At 36.0% G+C, this 16889-nt stretch overlaps 1 protein-coding gene across 3 annotated transcripts in view; it reads right to left on the bottom strand.

Moving 5' to 3' along the window:
* The window catches only part of LARS2 (leucyl-tRNA synthetase 2, mitochondrial), a 96093-nt gene that overhangs the window by 45317 nt on the left and 33887 nt on the right, over positions 1–16889 (bottom strand). For all 3 annotated transcript variants that reach the window (XM_032987845.2, XM_032987856.2, XM_032987862.2), the window contains 3 exons: positions 5676–5783; positions 3989–4148; positions 1290–1394 (listed from right to left, as the gene is read on the bottom strand). In XM_032987845.2, the coding sequence (XP_032843736.2) occupies positions 1290–1394; positions 3989–4148; positions 5676–5783 (373 nt within the window). The remainder of the gene's footprint in view (positions 1–1289; positions 1395–3988; positions 4149–5675; positions 5784–16889) is intronic.

Below are 16889 nucleotides of genomic sequence, written 5' to 3'. Positions count from 1 at the left end.
TTTAATAAAAAATAAGATAAGATATCTCAATTATTTGGCTTCTCTGACACAAGGAAAGGTTCTGGTTCTCAAAACCAGATTCATTTCTGAAGTGTAAGATGCAGGCATATTGTAAGGTATACAGCCCAAGTGGATAATTTCCATCCACCTTGTGAGGGTCATCCAAGACATTTTTGCACAGTCAGCTGGTTTTATCCAGTCCAGTTGTTGTGCAGGAACAGACAATGGAGGCAGTGGTGTAGAAAAGAAAATAGCAGCTCCAGGGCAGGAACAAAGTATCAACAACAGGGAGGGTAAAAAAGCGAGTTAAGGAATAAGGAAGGTAGTGGAAAGGGGGAAGAAGAGATAACTGTTTCCTATTAGGTGTGGCACAGAACATTGCATGCTCAGTGCAGCAGAGATGAGACCCTAGCAAAACATAAGAGTAAACAAAAAGCTTGGTGGTTGCAGATTAAAATGGACACCATTTTAAAAAGTTAGTACAATTTCTAATTTTACTTAGAAGGACAGTCACATCATCTAACTATATGTACTTAGCTGCCCAAGTTGAGGGACTAGGCTCCCTGTACAGGAAAGGAGTAAGACAGTCTGCTTCCTAGGACAGCTTTGAGAACAGAAGCCCACTCCTGGCGACTCAGAGTATCCTCTAGCAACACCCTTCCGCTTCCATTTATGGATCCTCAATCCGAAATTAGGTGCCTTAAATTATGGGAATGCTTCCCTTTGAGGTAAAGGTTCCAAGAAAACTGTCCAAGACTAGCTGAACAAAATTATTACCTATTCACTGACCTCAACATAAATATTAACAGATAAAGTCAAACTTGAAAATTTTGTACGTTTACTGTCTGAAACATTTCTCTATAAGAACACACATCATTTATGTAAACATAAGACATACAAGAAGTTAAAAGTTTGTGTTGCTTGCAAAATACTTACATCAAACAATGGTACAGTTCTGTTTTGATTAAGGATGGCAAGACACAAATACACATGCACTGTAAGTAATCAATCCTCTTAAGATATGCAGATCCTCAAATTTAGCTCATTAAATGTACTAATTTTATAATGCTTCCATTAAAATTAATCATCCTGTAAATCTCTTCCCCCAGACAGAGTCACATAGCTACTTTTCCCTTCCTTCTTCACTAATGAAGAACAGGAATGAAGAACAGAGTTCCAAAGTCCAGAAGAGAGCCACTGTGTTCAGTGGTTTACCACAACAGTATCTCGTGCTCCAACGGAGCAACTGAAAACTATACTATTGTACTTACACATTAAATGTCACATACCTATTTTAGTATCAAGAAAATTCTCTAAATTGTTTTTTGCTGAGATGACTACAGGAATCTCCTGATTGGTAAGCAAATTCACAGCTGTCACTGAAGTAAGTGAGTCTGAAAACAAATGTAATGATCATGATAAGTAAAATATGGCAGAAGATAGGCCAAGAACATTACTTACTGTTAGAACTCAGTTTATCTTAAACATGTATTAAATTTAAATTACAATTTTGTTTAAAAAATAATGAAAAAGAAAGAAAACGAAAAGCCTAATCACATTTCTGAAAAGCTCAAACATATCAAAATCTTCAGTAAGTCAGACTGATAAAATCTTCATGAATAGAAAACATAACTAACACCTGTGTAAAAACAGAGTAAGATTTGGATTATAATAAGGAAATTGAGTCCTTGACCAAAATGCAAGCCTGCTGCAAAGCTGTATGAATTGGCTCTAGTAAACCCTGAATTATATACTAGCATACATTATTACAAATTTATGCAAAAAAAAATCTAGTTATTTAGATGAAACTGAAGGGGAGCATACATCCTACACTTACAATTTGCTTTCTCACTGAAGAACTGCAAGGCATGAGAAATACAGACCAGTGTAAAAAAACCCACCTAAATAACTCACTGATTTTCAGACAGAATATTCATATTCATATTAGAGAGGAAGAGCCCAATGTCCATAGGGAAGGGGAGACAGAAGAGGAGAGAATCAAAGGTGAGAACTTTGATAAACTGAAATTGATTTACAATGTATAGCTTGGGTGGCTCAGCAAGAAGAAAATAAAATTTGAATACTCCAATTTCTGGGGATTCAAACCCCAGACCTCAATTTGGACCCATTTCTAACTTTTCCAAGGCCTTTAAGTTGATTATAATTAAAATAATTACAATACAGACTGCTAAGAGCTTCCTTTCACCTATCTTCATAGCTAAGCTGAGGGAAGTCTTAGGCTTGTATTGCAATGCATGAAATCTGCTTGAAATAAAGTAACAGCATTTTAGAGAATACAGCTACTATATCTCATCACTCTTCTTAATACAAGGGATGTATTTATTTATTTATAATTACTGCTTTTTCAAATTTCAGGTGTCTGAGATATCCATATTCTAGAGAAAAACTCCCACATTCAAAACACTGCACATAGCTTTCCTCTTTGTGTTTAAAAAAAATATAAAAGGAATCATTTCACTTTTTAAAAGCAACTACCCAAAAAGCCTCATTAACAGGAAGCTGAGTGGGTAGTACAGTCTGCTTTTAAAAATAACCTCTCCTCCACCCAGCAATAATTTTGATTTTATGCTGGAACTCAAAATAATAACTCCAGTTTATGAAGACACTCTTTCTTGCGCTCATTTTCTCATATCATTATTACAACAATAGCAGAGTTAAGATTCTGGAATTGTGCCTCTTTTTCAAGGACTTATGGCTGTCATTATTCTGAATGAGAGTTTCTAAGTTTAGCTCAACCAAAAGGTAAAGTTTATTGTTAACAGACACAAAAAATCCTTTCCAAGTACTTCCATATAAAAATAATAGAAAAAAATATACTGTTGTCCTTATTAAAAACAAATTTTGCACTCGTGTGGTTTGGCTTAAAGCACAAGATCCAACAAAGATACAGGCACATGCATGGATGTGCGTTTCTGCAGTTACTGCTTTGACTTGGCTGAACTGTAAGAACTGCAAATTTGTTCCTTTGTTCCTTAACAAAAATTCTCCAGGCTTTGCTCAGCTCTGAAACACTGGCTTTACATGCTCTACACGCTCAACTCATCCAGGAGCCATTTTTTTCTGCTAGCAAGCAAACTTTTTTAAGGTTACAGAAATGAAGCACTCAAATATAAAGCAGTTTCTGTGTAACCATCACAGTTTCCCACAAGATTCCTGCTTGATTGCTGTTGACATCAGATGTTTATAAACAATAAAGTCTCATCTTTAAGAGTGAGGAAAAAAATAAACACCGAACACCAGCCTGAAGTAGAAACAAAAAATATTCATTATACATTGTATTTAATCTTGTAATTTTCAGGTTTTCCAAACAACACAAAACCAGTAGGCCAGGGATGCTAAATACAGGCAGAATTGGTGGTAGGACCCTTCTGGAAACCAGTTAACACCAATTACAGAATTACCACTTATTTGCATCCTTTGTACAAATCATGGTCTGCCATAGAGATACTCTGAATTTACTCCGTTAGAGTCTTGTATTAACTAAGGATCTGCACAGCAGAGTATTATTTTGTTACCTATCAGTGATTCACTTTGCTGTGTATTGGTGATCTATTGCCCTCTTTATATTCCCTATGACAGGAAGAGATCATGGCTGGTGCAAGAGCTGGTTCTGCTGTCTTAGGGCTAATGACAAATTATCCTTTAGCCATAAGACTTTCCTATGGTCTGACATAGCAGAGTTGGACTATTCACTTCTAGTAAATGAGGAAACAAGAATCTGTTCCATTGCTTTTGTATACTATGAAGTGTTACAGCCATTATGAAAGGAAGAATTCTAACGTAGCTGCTCTTACAACATCTGAAGCAAGGACAGGCTGATGTGCTACTGTTTGACATATACCAAGAACGAAAAGATCTGTTCCCTCTCAACAGGACCAGCTCTTGCTCCACTTGACACACATTCTGAATATCATTCCCTAAAATTGTTACTCTTCTACAACAAAATGTAGTACGAGAAAAATATCACCTTTCCCTGGGATGAACTCCCTCTGAAAGACTTCCTTGAGACTGCTATCCCCATGCAGCAGTCTGTGAGTCGGTAAAATATATAAATGGGAAGCTCCATAAATGGCTTCAGGCGTATAGGTGTAAGCCGCTAGCTTCTCTCCTGTTACTTTACCATTAACCTGAAAAAGAGCAGAAAAATCCCCATTGGAAGTGCAGTGGGTTTAGATTCCCCTTCCTTTTTATGCAACTAACAAATCTACATCATCCTGTAGAAACACACAGTTCTGAATATCAAAACCAGACATATTCACACTACAGGAAGTTTCCAGAATCAAATTTTGACAAAATTGTCTTGTAAGACCTTGAGAAAATTGCTTTGCAGTCTTGACTCAGTTTATCCAAACATACCTATTTAAACATTTTTCTAAAATCATATGTAATACTACATTGTGCTACCGAGCTAGATTCAATCCTTGGTTAAGTAACCTGGAATCCTTCTATTCACTTTTAATAAGCATGCTCTGTTTCCAAGAAACAGAAATGAGAAGTTACCTCTGAAATCTAAAGAGAATTTAAGATTTTTTCAGCTACCAGGCTTTCCACCAAACTTCTGTGATGAAGTCAATGCTGCAACTTACGTACAGGAATAAAATAATAAACTGTGGCACAACATTAAAACAACTGCACATGACATATGAGTAATAAACTTAGAAGATGCATATGAAATACCACTTGGCACTATCAACAGGCTTTATATTTTAGGTCACTTAACTGTGGAGTGTATGTGGGTCTTAGAAGGAGATTTTTCTACAACAGGTATTGATATATATTTTCAGAAACAAACGATAAAAACAACTTAAATACAAAAATGCACCTTTATCAGTGTGCAATTCACAGGTATTAAGAAAGTTTAAGCTGTCTCAATTTGAAGTTCCCAAAATTTCAGTAATTTAAAATAAGAAGTCACTTTTAAAATGTTATACCAGAGAAAATAAGCACAATAAAGCTTTGAAGCACAAGGGCTGAAATTCCATCAGGGTCTCTGAAAATGTCTTCTGTCACGACCATATTTAAGAAACCTTTGGCATCTCCTGAGAAAAATGGCAAAATCTGAAGTCCTTCTGTAGATAATTATAACTTTCTTAAGGTTTCTTTTTCATTCCTCTCATTTCTTTCTACCTAGACTTCTCTGTAGATCCATCACTACCTAATTGTGTAGTTTTCTTTATTTTAATTACTGTTTGTAGTAAATGAAGTAATGGACAAATGCAAGAAAAGTGGCTTGCCTGAGGTCAGCCTGGGTCTGACAGAGAACGTGCTGTGCAAGTAGGAGCAAAAGTCCACCTAGATCTCAGCTGACTTGTGCAGTGCCACTTGGTACTGCTCCTGGCACTGCTCCCCTCAATGTCCTGGCTTTCAGGAATGCTTATTAGCTGGCATGTATTTTGGCATAAATACACACAGCCAATTTGCAGCCAATGTTGCACCTGAACACACAAACCCCTCCCAAAGGAGGACAGCAGGGAGTATCTCTTCAACCCACAAGTGGTGTTCTTCAGGAATCTGTACTGGTCTGGGCATGAACATACAATAATATCTTTCAGTAGGTTTCAAGCTTTTTCAGATCTGAAAATCCATTCCCAACACGCATTTCAGAGGTTGTGGTTAGCCCAACCAAGATAGAAGCATTGAAAATTCTGACTTACTTTTATCAAAAAGTCAAGAAAGCATCCAACGCAGTCACCTATCCAATTTGCTTGCATTTCTTTTATACCATACCACTCAGGGAGATCAGACAAAGCATCAAACATAGCCTGATGCAATAAAAGAAAGAATTAGGACATTCAGCTATTATAAGCATACAAATTAAGACTGAGTTTAATTATAACTAACAGCAAAATGTTAAGGTGCTGGTAAAAACATCGAAAGACATGTTTTTATACTGCTGCTACCTCAAATTCACCTCTTTGAGAACAGAATTAACATAGTACAAGCCAGACAGGCATGTCATCTTCAACAGAGACCCTGTTGTTATTACAAGAGGCCTTTCTTTTGAATGGACTAAACCTTAAACACAAACCAAAACTCTTAGAAGAAAACAAAGAGAAAATATACCAAATGAGTGTAAATTGTGGGAACGATAAGTGACCTAATGAGCTGAACAAAACTACAGATCTGTAAGAGATGTGCTAACAGGTATGAAGCCTACATTGGATTAGTTGTTCTAGACAATAGCCTGGAGATGGCAGTCAGACAAAAGATATTTACATGTCCTAAAATTTTCAAGCTCTGACTTAAAATGGCAAAGTAGAGTTTCCAGCTGCCCCTGTATTTTTTGTATTTCATACTGATATTTTACCAAGCACAACAGACTGTGAAATTGAGTGGAATCTTTAGATGATATCGTCCTGTAAAAAACCCCAACCGAAATCATAAGGGTTCATATTAAATTCAAAATACATATAATAATATTATAATAATAAATTTATTATAAGCAACCAGCAATGAAACTGGTGAAGGGTCTAGAGAACAAGACCAGTGAGGAGCAGCTGAGGGAACTGGGGGTGTTTAGCCTGGAAAAAAGGAGGCTCAGGGCAGACCTTATCGCTCTCTACAACTATCTGAAAGGAGGTTGTAGCGAGGTAGGCGTTGGTCTCTTTTCCCAAGTAAAAAGTGATAGGAGGAGAGGAAACAGCCTCAAGTTGCACAAGGGAAGGTTTAGATTGGATATTAGGAAACAATTCTTTACAGAAAGGGTTGTCAAGCATTGGAACAGGCTGCCCAGGGAAGTGGTGAAGTCACCATTCTGGAGGTATTTAAAAGATGTGTAGATGTGGCACTTAGGGACATGGTTTAGGGGTGGACTTGCCAGTGTTAGCTTTACAGTTGGACTTGATGATCTTAAGGCTCTTTTCCAACCTAAATGATTCTATGATTCTATATTATGCAACAGAAAAGAAATTAAATGTTGGCTCCTTCATTAGCCATAACATCCAACAGCCAATCTGTAACTTCTATTTATACTCAGCAATAGATATATCCATAAATTTAAGTTTCTGATAATTTCTGATGTGTGGCATGGACAGTAGACTATTTCAAGTCAACTAATATTTGCCTAAACAATTTGAACAGTATGTTCAATGAAATACAATACAATGAAATACATAAAAATGTAAAGGAGAAGGTGTACAAAGGGATGGATAACTCATAAGCTCATCTCATTTTTCACTTCATAACACTTCACATTTTTGTTAAAGAGTATTCCGACTGTCCTAAATCTTTACTTCAGCAAAGTACAGCCAGAGGCATGAATCACTCAGACAGATGGTGGGTATGCTGAACAATTAGAGTTAAAATCTAAGAATAAAGCAACATGTTGAATGATTTTTCCTTCAGTTGTAACTCCCAACACCAAGTGTGCAAGATCTTTATTATCTCATTAATTGCTAACAACATGCAAGGCTGGACAGTAGCTACTATGTGGTTCTCAAATTAAATAGTGGGTAGTTAGATAATTGGTGAATATACAACTCATTCTTTTTACAACTGTAGTGTTTTAACTACATTCTTAAATATTTTCAAAGTGAGATGCATAAAAGACATTATTGTAATTACTTTCTAGTTATACTCTATTGTATATCTATCATTCAAAATAAAACAAAGGGCATGTCCTTCATAAATCATGGTATTACACTACCATTTGGGATTATATACATCCTTAAGAATCAAGTTAATTTTCTGATGATTTATAAATAAAAGAATGGTAACTTTTTGGAAGGTTTTTAATCATACTGTAATTTTAATCAGTTTTAGCTCACAATTGCAAGTATACTATATCACAGAGAATTCCAAATTCTTGTTATTCTCATTAATTTTAGTGTTCCAGAGGCTTCTGAGCTTTATATGACATGAATAATCCATGCCACACATACACCTACTGATGAATAATGAATAACTGGAGATATAAATACAATATTTGGATATATTCTTTGTAAGAATTTTGTGCATTTTAGAAAGAATGAAATTGTGTCAATGCACACAAAACTGTCTGGACACATCATCATATTTTTATAAATTCTCCTGCTTGGATATCCATCCTACCCTACATTACACTTTGCTGGCAGAAGCAGCTAAATGTGCATGTACAGCCTGTAATTGCTTGCCAGCAAAACTTTCTAGATGTTTTTTCACTGCAGGATTAATACATCAAGATCCTTAATGTGTGTGTGATAATGATTTCAACTGCAGTTAGTTGGCCTTATTAGGAGCTATAGGCTACAGTTTGACATAGCCCAATTCTTCTCTTGATAACACAATTGCTTCTTGCAGCTAAATACAGTAAGAGTCAACTTAGCTTCACCTGAACAAAGATAACAAAACTTATACTGCGTGATGTCACAGCCTAGCAGAGTTTGCAAACACAAATCCATCACATCTTAGTATACATATGAGCAATAGTATAGTATGATTTAAAAAAAACAAACAAACAAACAAAAAAAACCTTAAAAATATTTCAACATGGGATTATGATTCTCTGTTCTTTGTACTCAACACATTACTTCAGTTTCTTGTCAAGGCTATGAATAGCAGGTGAAGTAGAAAATTAACAACATATAAAACAAATACTTTACGTAGTATTACAGAGGCAAAAAATATACAGTATATATACTGCTAGCACTTTAGTAAGCGCTTCTGGATGGTAAATTAACCTAGAATACTGACTAACATGAAAGTAGAAAAACACATTAATTCTTACACACATGAATGTACTTGTACATTCAAAATTCATCCGTGCAAATTAGGAGGTTTTTAAAAATTGGTTAAGGGAAACCCTTTTTAAAAACTTCTAATTTTCAAATCCAATTGCACTACAAGCCTGAAAAAACACAAATCTATAAATATATGTTAAAACTAGTACTAATTTTTAAAAGTTAGCCTGTTTGGGTATATGAAACTCTTGAACTGAAGCTGACCAATGCTAGCATAGAAACTCTTGAATATTATGAGCTACTGTTTGAAAAGTTAAATATTAACTCAATGAACTTTGCTTCCATGTTCCTTTTTAAAATCACTTACCAAACAGTAAAATATCTTCTGAATCATTAAAGTAGTTCCATGAATTCTGCTCCAATTATTATTTTGCAATTACTGATATGATTTCTTAAACAAACATTATGACCCTTAAAGGGATGTAGCTAACTCCTAGTCATCTGTGACACAAGTTTGTTAACTAGATAACACAGAAAAGACAAACAACAAGAAGATTCCCAGCACACAAGCAAATAAACAAAAGAAAAACCATGTTGGATTCTGCAAGGGACAAAGAACAACAGCAGCATCACAATCCACTAAACAGAGAATGCTTATCAAATAAACTCAATTTTCAAATTTTTGATGATGACTTAATGGTGAGAAACTTGGAAACATTAGGTAGCAGAGTCTTTCTACTTTCATTTTTCATGGCCCAGGAATTGACAAGAAAGCTTCAAATTCATACGTCTAATTACAGGAGAAATGACTCCCATCTTAACTAAACACAAGTCAAGGTAAAGCATAAATACATTTTGGCAGTCTTCCAGATCTGAAGATAGACAGACTCAGGAAAAAGTTAAAGAAATCAAAGCTACATTCAGGGATGAATATGACTTCAAGCCTCTTGGACCCTTAGGAAAGTTTGACGTAAGTGCTAGAGAAGTTGAAGATAAGCTAATGTTTCACAGGACTGCTTCACTCTTTCAGAACACCTAGAAAATTCTGGCATAGCTAGAAGATGAAAGTCAATCAGCTCTGATAATCAGTCACAAAACCAAGATGAGTTTGCTGAAAATTCATCACAGACAATGATGAACAAGTCTGAAACTAGAAGTAAAGCATTTGAAAATTTGAATGGATCTCACATATCCAGCTGTTTAGTCAGTTGAAGATTCATAGAGAAACAGAACTTTGGTTTAGCAATCTTCAGTCAAAAAAGGTCCAAAAAATCAAAGAACAGAAGCACTTTATAATTTCCCAAGAGTGTCTCAACTCCGTAAGTCCCCCTGCTTGTAGTGCAAAGACAGAGCATTCTGCTGAGCACCTAAAAAATTCAGTCTCTGACTTCAAGAACTAAAATTTTTAGTATGGTCAATGCCTGCCATTAATTTCATATTTAGTGAGAGTATTTCAACTCCTCCATGATAGTAAATGAGATAAAGTGAAAAATCTAAATAAAAGATATAAAGCCAAATGTTTAGTCTTTTTTCAATGAAGACACTTTAATGAAGTTTGACAAATTTGCAACATAACAAGACTAAAACGAAAAGGTCATCAAAAGGTTTCATTTCAAAAGCATTCAATTCATTAGCAAAATAATACTGTTGTCTTCTAAATTAAAATAAAATTTAGAAGCTTTGCTTCTGAGGATTAGTCAAAGAAATATTCAAGATCTGTTTGGATTAAAATTAAATTCTTCACTTTATTTAATTAAGGTCCCAAAAGAGTAACCAAATATAAACTAAAGATTACACAAAATTATTTAATACTACTTAATATATTAACTAAAGTACAGGAAACTAAAGTTAGGCTGCCCACTGTTTTATTTTGCACTCTGTGGCACAATTCCAACTGTGATTATGCAGTACAGCTTCTGTTGGTATTTAATCGCTTCTTGTTTTGTTTGTTATTTTTTCTTTTACCTTTAGTAGTTTCTGCCTGTACTACTGTAGGTCACTCTTGACTCATATTTCCCATGTGTGAAGTATACTGAAAACATACATTAAAAAGAAGCAATAACACAGATACTGTATATATGTCAAATTCCTTCTCCTAAATGTCTGAACTATCAGCAGTTTTACTCTTTCTTACCCTATAATTTATGGTCAACAAACACCTCTGGTTTGATTACACAGAACTGAAACAAAGAAATTTTTTGTTTCAAAAGCAACAAGTAAAGCCAGAGTTCTCCAGGGTTGCTCTCCAGAGCTGTTTTCATTGTAGCAATTACCAAAGAGAAAATACGCCTTTTTCCAGCATAACAAAGCATGTCTTTGGGATAAATGAGTAATTGATTCCACAAATATAAAAGCTCTTTAAAACATTTGTTACCATTTTTAGTAGTACTGAGCATTCACTGTTTTGATTAATCTTATACCAACAGGAACTTAAATCTATATTGCTGTAGCATCAAATGAGATGCTGCGTTTTAAACTAAGGTGAGAAGATCAGCCTGGTCTGCGTATCCACAAACAATTTCCTGTCTTGCCAAGCTGACAAAAACAGTGTTATTTTTTTATTAATGAAGTGCTAAGCAAGCTGTGGAGACAATGCTCTTGGTCCCTGTCCAGGAAAGAGCTCTTAGCCTGACTCAAGAGGAAGAGTCTCAAAGCAAGCTTTATCAAGCCCATTCTGTTGGAAGAAGACAACTATGAGCTAGACCCCAAGTGTGGGAAGTGAAAAAATCACACATAAAGCATGAAAAACTAAAGAGCCAGCATTTCTGTTCCCCTCAATGATGAGGCATTACCTCATGCTATGAAATCCAAAGTACTGTCAAGACTCTTAACATCCTAAAATGCAGTACTTGAGTTTCATTGCATTTCATGACCATTAATATCCAGAAATAAAATAGAAAATACAAAAATAGAGCAAAACATGATTACGTGAAATAATTCCAAGTCTATTCAGACCAAAGAGACTGTCAGATGCAGCACAAACCCAGAGAAAAGCTGAAGAAGAATTGATAGATCGTTTGTCATTCTCTCTTCATAGAGCCAGCACCATGCTAAACATCTAAGTTACTGCACTCCATGGAATAGGAGAAGGATTTTTCTCTAAATACCTGTACAAAAAACCCCCCCAAAAACAGCTAAGAAGGAGGACTACTTATCTGTATGGCAACTATAAATTAGAGTGGCAGAATTGCGTAGGTCCTGTCACTATCCCCAGTATTTAAATTAAACACACATATAATACTTTATTGTTGTGCAAAAAAGGGAGATGATTTAATGCAAAACTTTACGTTTCAAAGTTGCTTCTATTTTATTTGGTTCAAAAAAAGCTTATTTTCTGGTTACTTGGGTGATTTTCAACAAGTAAAATATGAAAAAAAAATGGATAAAATTAATTTAGGAAGAACAGGGACAACACAAAGATTAACCTTACAGATTCTGATTTGAGGACTCAGTTGACGGTGTATAAAGAAACTGTATTGTTACAGGTACACACAGAAAATACTAACATTCACAGATAGATTTTTCCAATGAATATGCCTACAGATTCAGCTGGGTAACCATAGCAACTAAATGTTTTAGCTTAAACATCTTAAATGCACAGACAACAATTTGAATAATAATGCCATCAGTTAAGGCATTATACTTTCATGAAAAAAAATCTGTCAAAAGAGAAAACGACAATTAAAATGTTCTTTAAAAATCTGTAAAAGCTGCTAGACCATTTCAAACATACTTCACAGTTTAAAAAATGGGTCATGACTACTTTATTACTTTACATAACCAAAATGCTTTCTGCTAAGCGTTTAAAGCATAGCCAATACTTCTGCCCTTTGAAAAAAATTCACTGCCAATGGTAAATTGCCATGTGAGCCAACACTGATTCATTTGTTTGCATTTTTTATTTCAAGAAAGGACTACGAGCTGGTGCAGTAACAATGAAGAAATCAAAGCAAATCCACAGAAGATGATTGCTCGGGACACAACAGAACACCAAAGAATAGGGTGTGTACAAATGAAACACTGACTCCTATAACACAGGAGATAACTTCACAGCCCATTACTGACCATTCAGCTCCTTGCTGCTATTTGACTAGTAATTTAAGCATTGCAGATGAAGATTACCCTTACTAGTATTTACTTTTAAGGTTGTGAGATACAGGAGAAAACAAAACGATAAATGGGTGAGAGGAACACAGATGACTAGAAAGATCATCAATATGCAGTATAAATAGGTTGAATAGTTACAACAAAATAATTTGTTGATGCTCCAAGTAGGCAATAAGCTGTATATGTACGTATTCAGCCATTACTACTAGCTGGTAATCTGCATGAAGAATTAAGGGATAGCAGATTCATTAAATGTATTTTAAATGGAACCCTGTCTATGAAACATGGTTATGAAATAAAGATTTACATTTTCCTCCAAGCCACTCAGGAAAGGAGTTACTTACCAGAAATAAAGCTTTTTTCAACATGCTTTCCCACTATGTCAACTTAAAGAAAACTCAGGGATAACTTCTGGAAGGAATACGGAACAGATTTGCAGAGAGCCTTGTTGCAGAAGAAGGGCAAGGAAGGTGGAGCTTTCTGATATTTGGCCTTGAATTTCTGTAAATTCTTCAGAAGAAATAATAGTCACTGTTGAAGGTGCAAGAAAAAGGTGACCAGAATCAAATGGCTTTCTCCATGAGATACCAAAACCAGACAAAGGCCTCACTGGAGAAGGATGAGTGGGAGAAGTAGAACACACTTAAAGAATACTAACCCTCTAAATCTAAAAGTAGTCAAAGCGGGAAAAAATACAAATCTTTCCCAAAAGATGCAAGGATTAAATTGCTATCACATAATCTCTTAGTGCCTCCCATTTTTAAATTTAAAAATAAGAAGTAGTGAAGCTTCAGTGGATAACAGAAATCTAGCCATACAATTCACTGAAAGCCTGAACCAATTAGCTCTCTACCTTTTCACAAACCTAGTAAGAACATCTTGCACGAGGGAGGACTAAATCTGCTCTGTGCCCATGAACTTGTCCAAGCTGTGAGATACAGGACATAGAGAACCAGGTGAGTTCTGATACGAATTCTGGCAGTATGGCTCAAAGATCTAAAAGTCAGTCTGACAGAAAACACAGATCTTCAGATCACAATGATTTTGACCATGCTAATCTGGCACCATCTTGCCTTAACCTTCTGGACACCTTCAAAAGAAGCAGAACTGGACAAAAGATGTTTAACAGGCAATTGACTCAGAAATGAGGAATAAAGGCCCCTGGGCCAGACAAGTTCTGGAAGAAGAACTTCTATTTCTATTGTTTTTCTAGTGCAAAAAAGGTTGACCATGGATTTGAAATCCCCAGTCCCATGGAAGGTAATCTTTATAATGACCTCTCAGATTTCCCGTTTAGAGGAGTCTGTCATACAGAGCACCATAAGAAACCTTCACCATCTTAGCCCAGCTTGGGTAAAAACGTACTCTACTGCTGTAGCATTCGGAGCCTTCAGGTGCCTGCAAATAACTACAGAGAAGGTGCTATACACTTATACATGGCAAGCCCCAAACAACTGAAGAAAAAGAGAAGTGAGATCCATAAAGAACTTCTTTGTTGCACTCATTTATCATTAGAAGCACAAATACCTGAAGTCTCTGAACAGCAAAGATGTTCAAGACAAGGAAGTTGTACTGGGTAATGGTTCTGCTCCATGATATAAGCCAGGAAAATCTCGTTATAGAAATGAGTGTCTTCAAGATCATGAGATATGAAATAATCCCCCATGCTGAAGTGAAGGTATTATCACCACTAAAGTTATGATCCTAAACTCGTATTAGGGATTAAAGATCTTTAGCTTCTTAAAGTCAAAGACATGTCTGTATCCTCCACACCTATTAAGACTAGCTCTGTAAAATTTGGACCCTCCACTTCAAGATGAAAGGCTCTGTAAATGATAAAGGTAAATGAACATCTCCCTCTCAATAAAGCCCAGTCTCCTGGCAAAGGCTTTTGAAAAGATGTGGGGAAGAAGGCTTGAGGAAGAGGCTAGGAAGAGTGACTGCTGTAACCATGGTGTTCAACACTATGCTATTTAGGATGATATGGATTCAGAGCAACCGTCAACAGTCTGAATCCAAAGAAAAAGTGTACAAAAGAAACAGATTTAGAAAGAAGGACTCATGTCTCTTACCATTCCTTGAAAAGTAGCGGAATAACTACTGTAAGGAATGAATAAATGTGTGCAAAGTTTAGTTTTGAGGATAATTAGTCAAAGTATTCAGAAAGAGGAGGCAAGGTTGTATCATTTAAGATCTGTAATTAGCCTTATGTCAAAATGCTATGGTGAAGCTTCCTGGTTATGTCAGTGTGGGCACAGAGTCTCTAAGAGATTGAAGTACTTGGCCACTATTAGCTCAGAGACAGTCCCCTTCCAATGGACAATCTTCAGTTGGGGCTTGTGGTTCATGGGCCATTCAGAGCTGTATGGCCAAAACAGTCCTCTTCAGAAAGTAAGACACTACATGCTGTGTTATCTGGCGTCTTCTAACTTGAAAGAAAAAAGTAAATACCAAAAGGGAATTTATTTCTCTTAATCTTTCAAAGCATGAAATCCATCTAATATCAGATATTTGACTGAGAATAGCAGAGCCTGATAATCTCCTATTCTTATTTTTAAGTTTGGAAAAAAAAAAACCAAAACAACCAACTAATTTTTTCCCCCCCTCTACAACCAAATGTTCAAAGCCCTTGCCAAAAGAAGCAGAGTGAGACTGTTTAAAATGTGCCAGAACCACAGCAACAAAAATGGGAGTCAGTAGAGGGTGAGTAAAAAGAAAATCCAAACCACCTGCTGATACTTGGTAGCATCTGTCACTGTACAAGAAGTGGGAGCACATGAAGGCAATGCTTGCCAAAGTACTTGAGCTGGGAGCAATATGGCATCGTTCATCAACCTCGTTGTACCAGCTAGCAGAGACCCTACAGAATATCAGTTATGCACAGAACAAAATTTTGAGAAACCTTTACATAGATCTCTGGAATACTCAACTGTCCTCTGTAGTAATGCATAAAGGTTTTGTAGAAGTTGAGGTAAATGTTCATCCCCAAATGAAAAGTAGAAGCAGCTTTCATTCATGATGCCGTTAAGTTGTTCAAGAACAAGGAGTTGTTTGCATTTTTGCCCTTCATGTTGGAAGGGTGTTGTGGAGGCACAAGTTTCTTCTTGTCATCAGCCGAGCCTACTTACTGGAAAATGACATGTGAGAGACATGATCATTGCAAGAGCTGATGCCTTTCCTGTAACAACATTTCTTAGGTCAGAAAATAAAGACAAAAAAAAAAAAAAAAATCTTCCTCCCCAGAAGAGGGTGGATATTGAGGAAGAGGTAATAAACCTGTAAGCCAAGGGTGTTTTCAAGGTTACTGAAAGGCTCCTCAGTCTTGTTTTTTGGTCTTTCTGAGTAAAAATTTAAGGCTGATTTACCTCTTTTAGAGGGAGATAAGTAAACACTGATTTGGTGCAAGCATGGATACAGACCAGACATACCACTCATTCTTTCCTATAACCTTTATAAGAACAATAGACAAAAGATATATCAGTAAAGGTAGAAAGTGAAAGTGAAGCTCCAGCTTCAAACTGAGTGAAACAGTGAGTTGGGGGCAGACCCTGAAATATCAAAAAGGTGATCATGAAATCTGGTGACAAGAGCACCAAGAAAAAGCTCAGAACACTGTGATAATTTTGTGATTGTGCAGATATGCTCCATTTTTCCTTCAGCTGTAGCAAATGTTCCCTCCTTACTGCCAGAACAGGCAACACAACCAGAAAGCATGCATCTCAAGTACCTTCTCTGTGTATGAGGAATCAAAGCATCAAGCAAGATATCTAAAGTTTTTCTATTTCTATTATATGAATGAACCTAGAGTGAGACCTGGATTTCCTCTCCCAGGATGATGGTGGAAATTTGGTCTCTTGAATGTGAGTCTGAAGAAAAGGGTCAAAGATGAATTTTTAATATTTTCTTGACAATAAATTTCTCAATCTGTACCTGAAGTCTCAATACACAGAAAACTTGGATGGAATAAAAACTTCACCCAGACATGACAGGAAGTAAATACTTTCATCTCAGAGAGCATAAACCCAAAAATTTTGTTGAAGAATTCCTAGGTGTGGAAGTTATGCTGTCCCATCACAATCAAAATTCGAGCTCATAACAGAAAGG

This window comes from Tyto alba, unplaced genomic scaffold, assembly GCF_018691265.1.
Source record: "Tyto alba isolate M040663 unplaced genomic scaffold, T.alba_DEE_v4.0 Super-Scaffold_46, whole genome shotgun sequence".
Classification (NCBI taxonomy): Eukaryota; Metazoa; Chordata; class Aves; order Strigiformes; family Tytonidae; genus Tyto; species Tyto alba.
The sequence above is the reverse complement of the archived record's forward strand: the minus strand, read 5'-3'. Positions and strand labels throughout refer to the sequence as shown.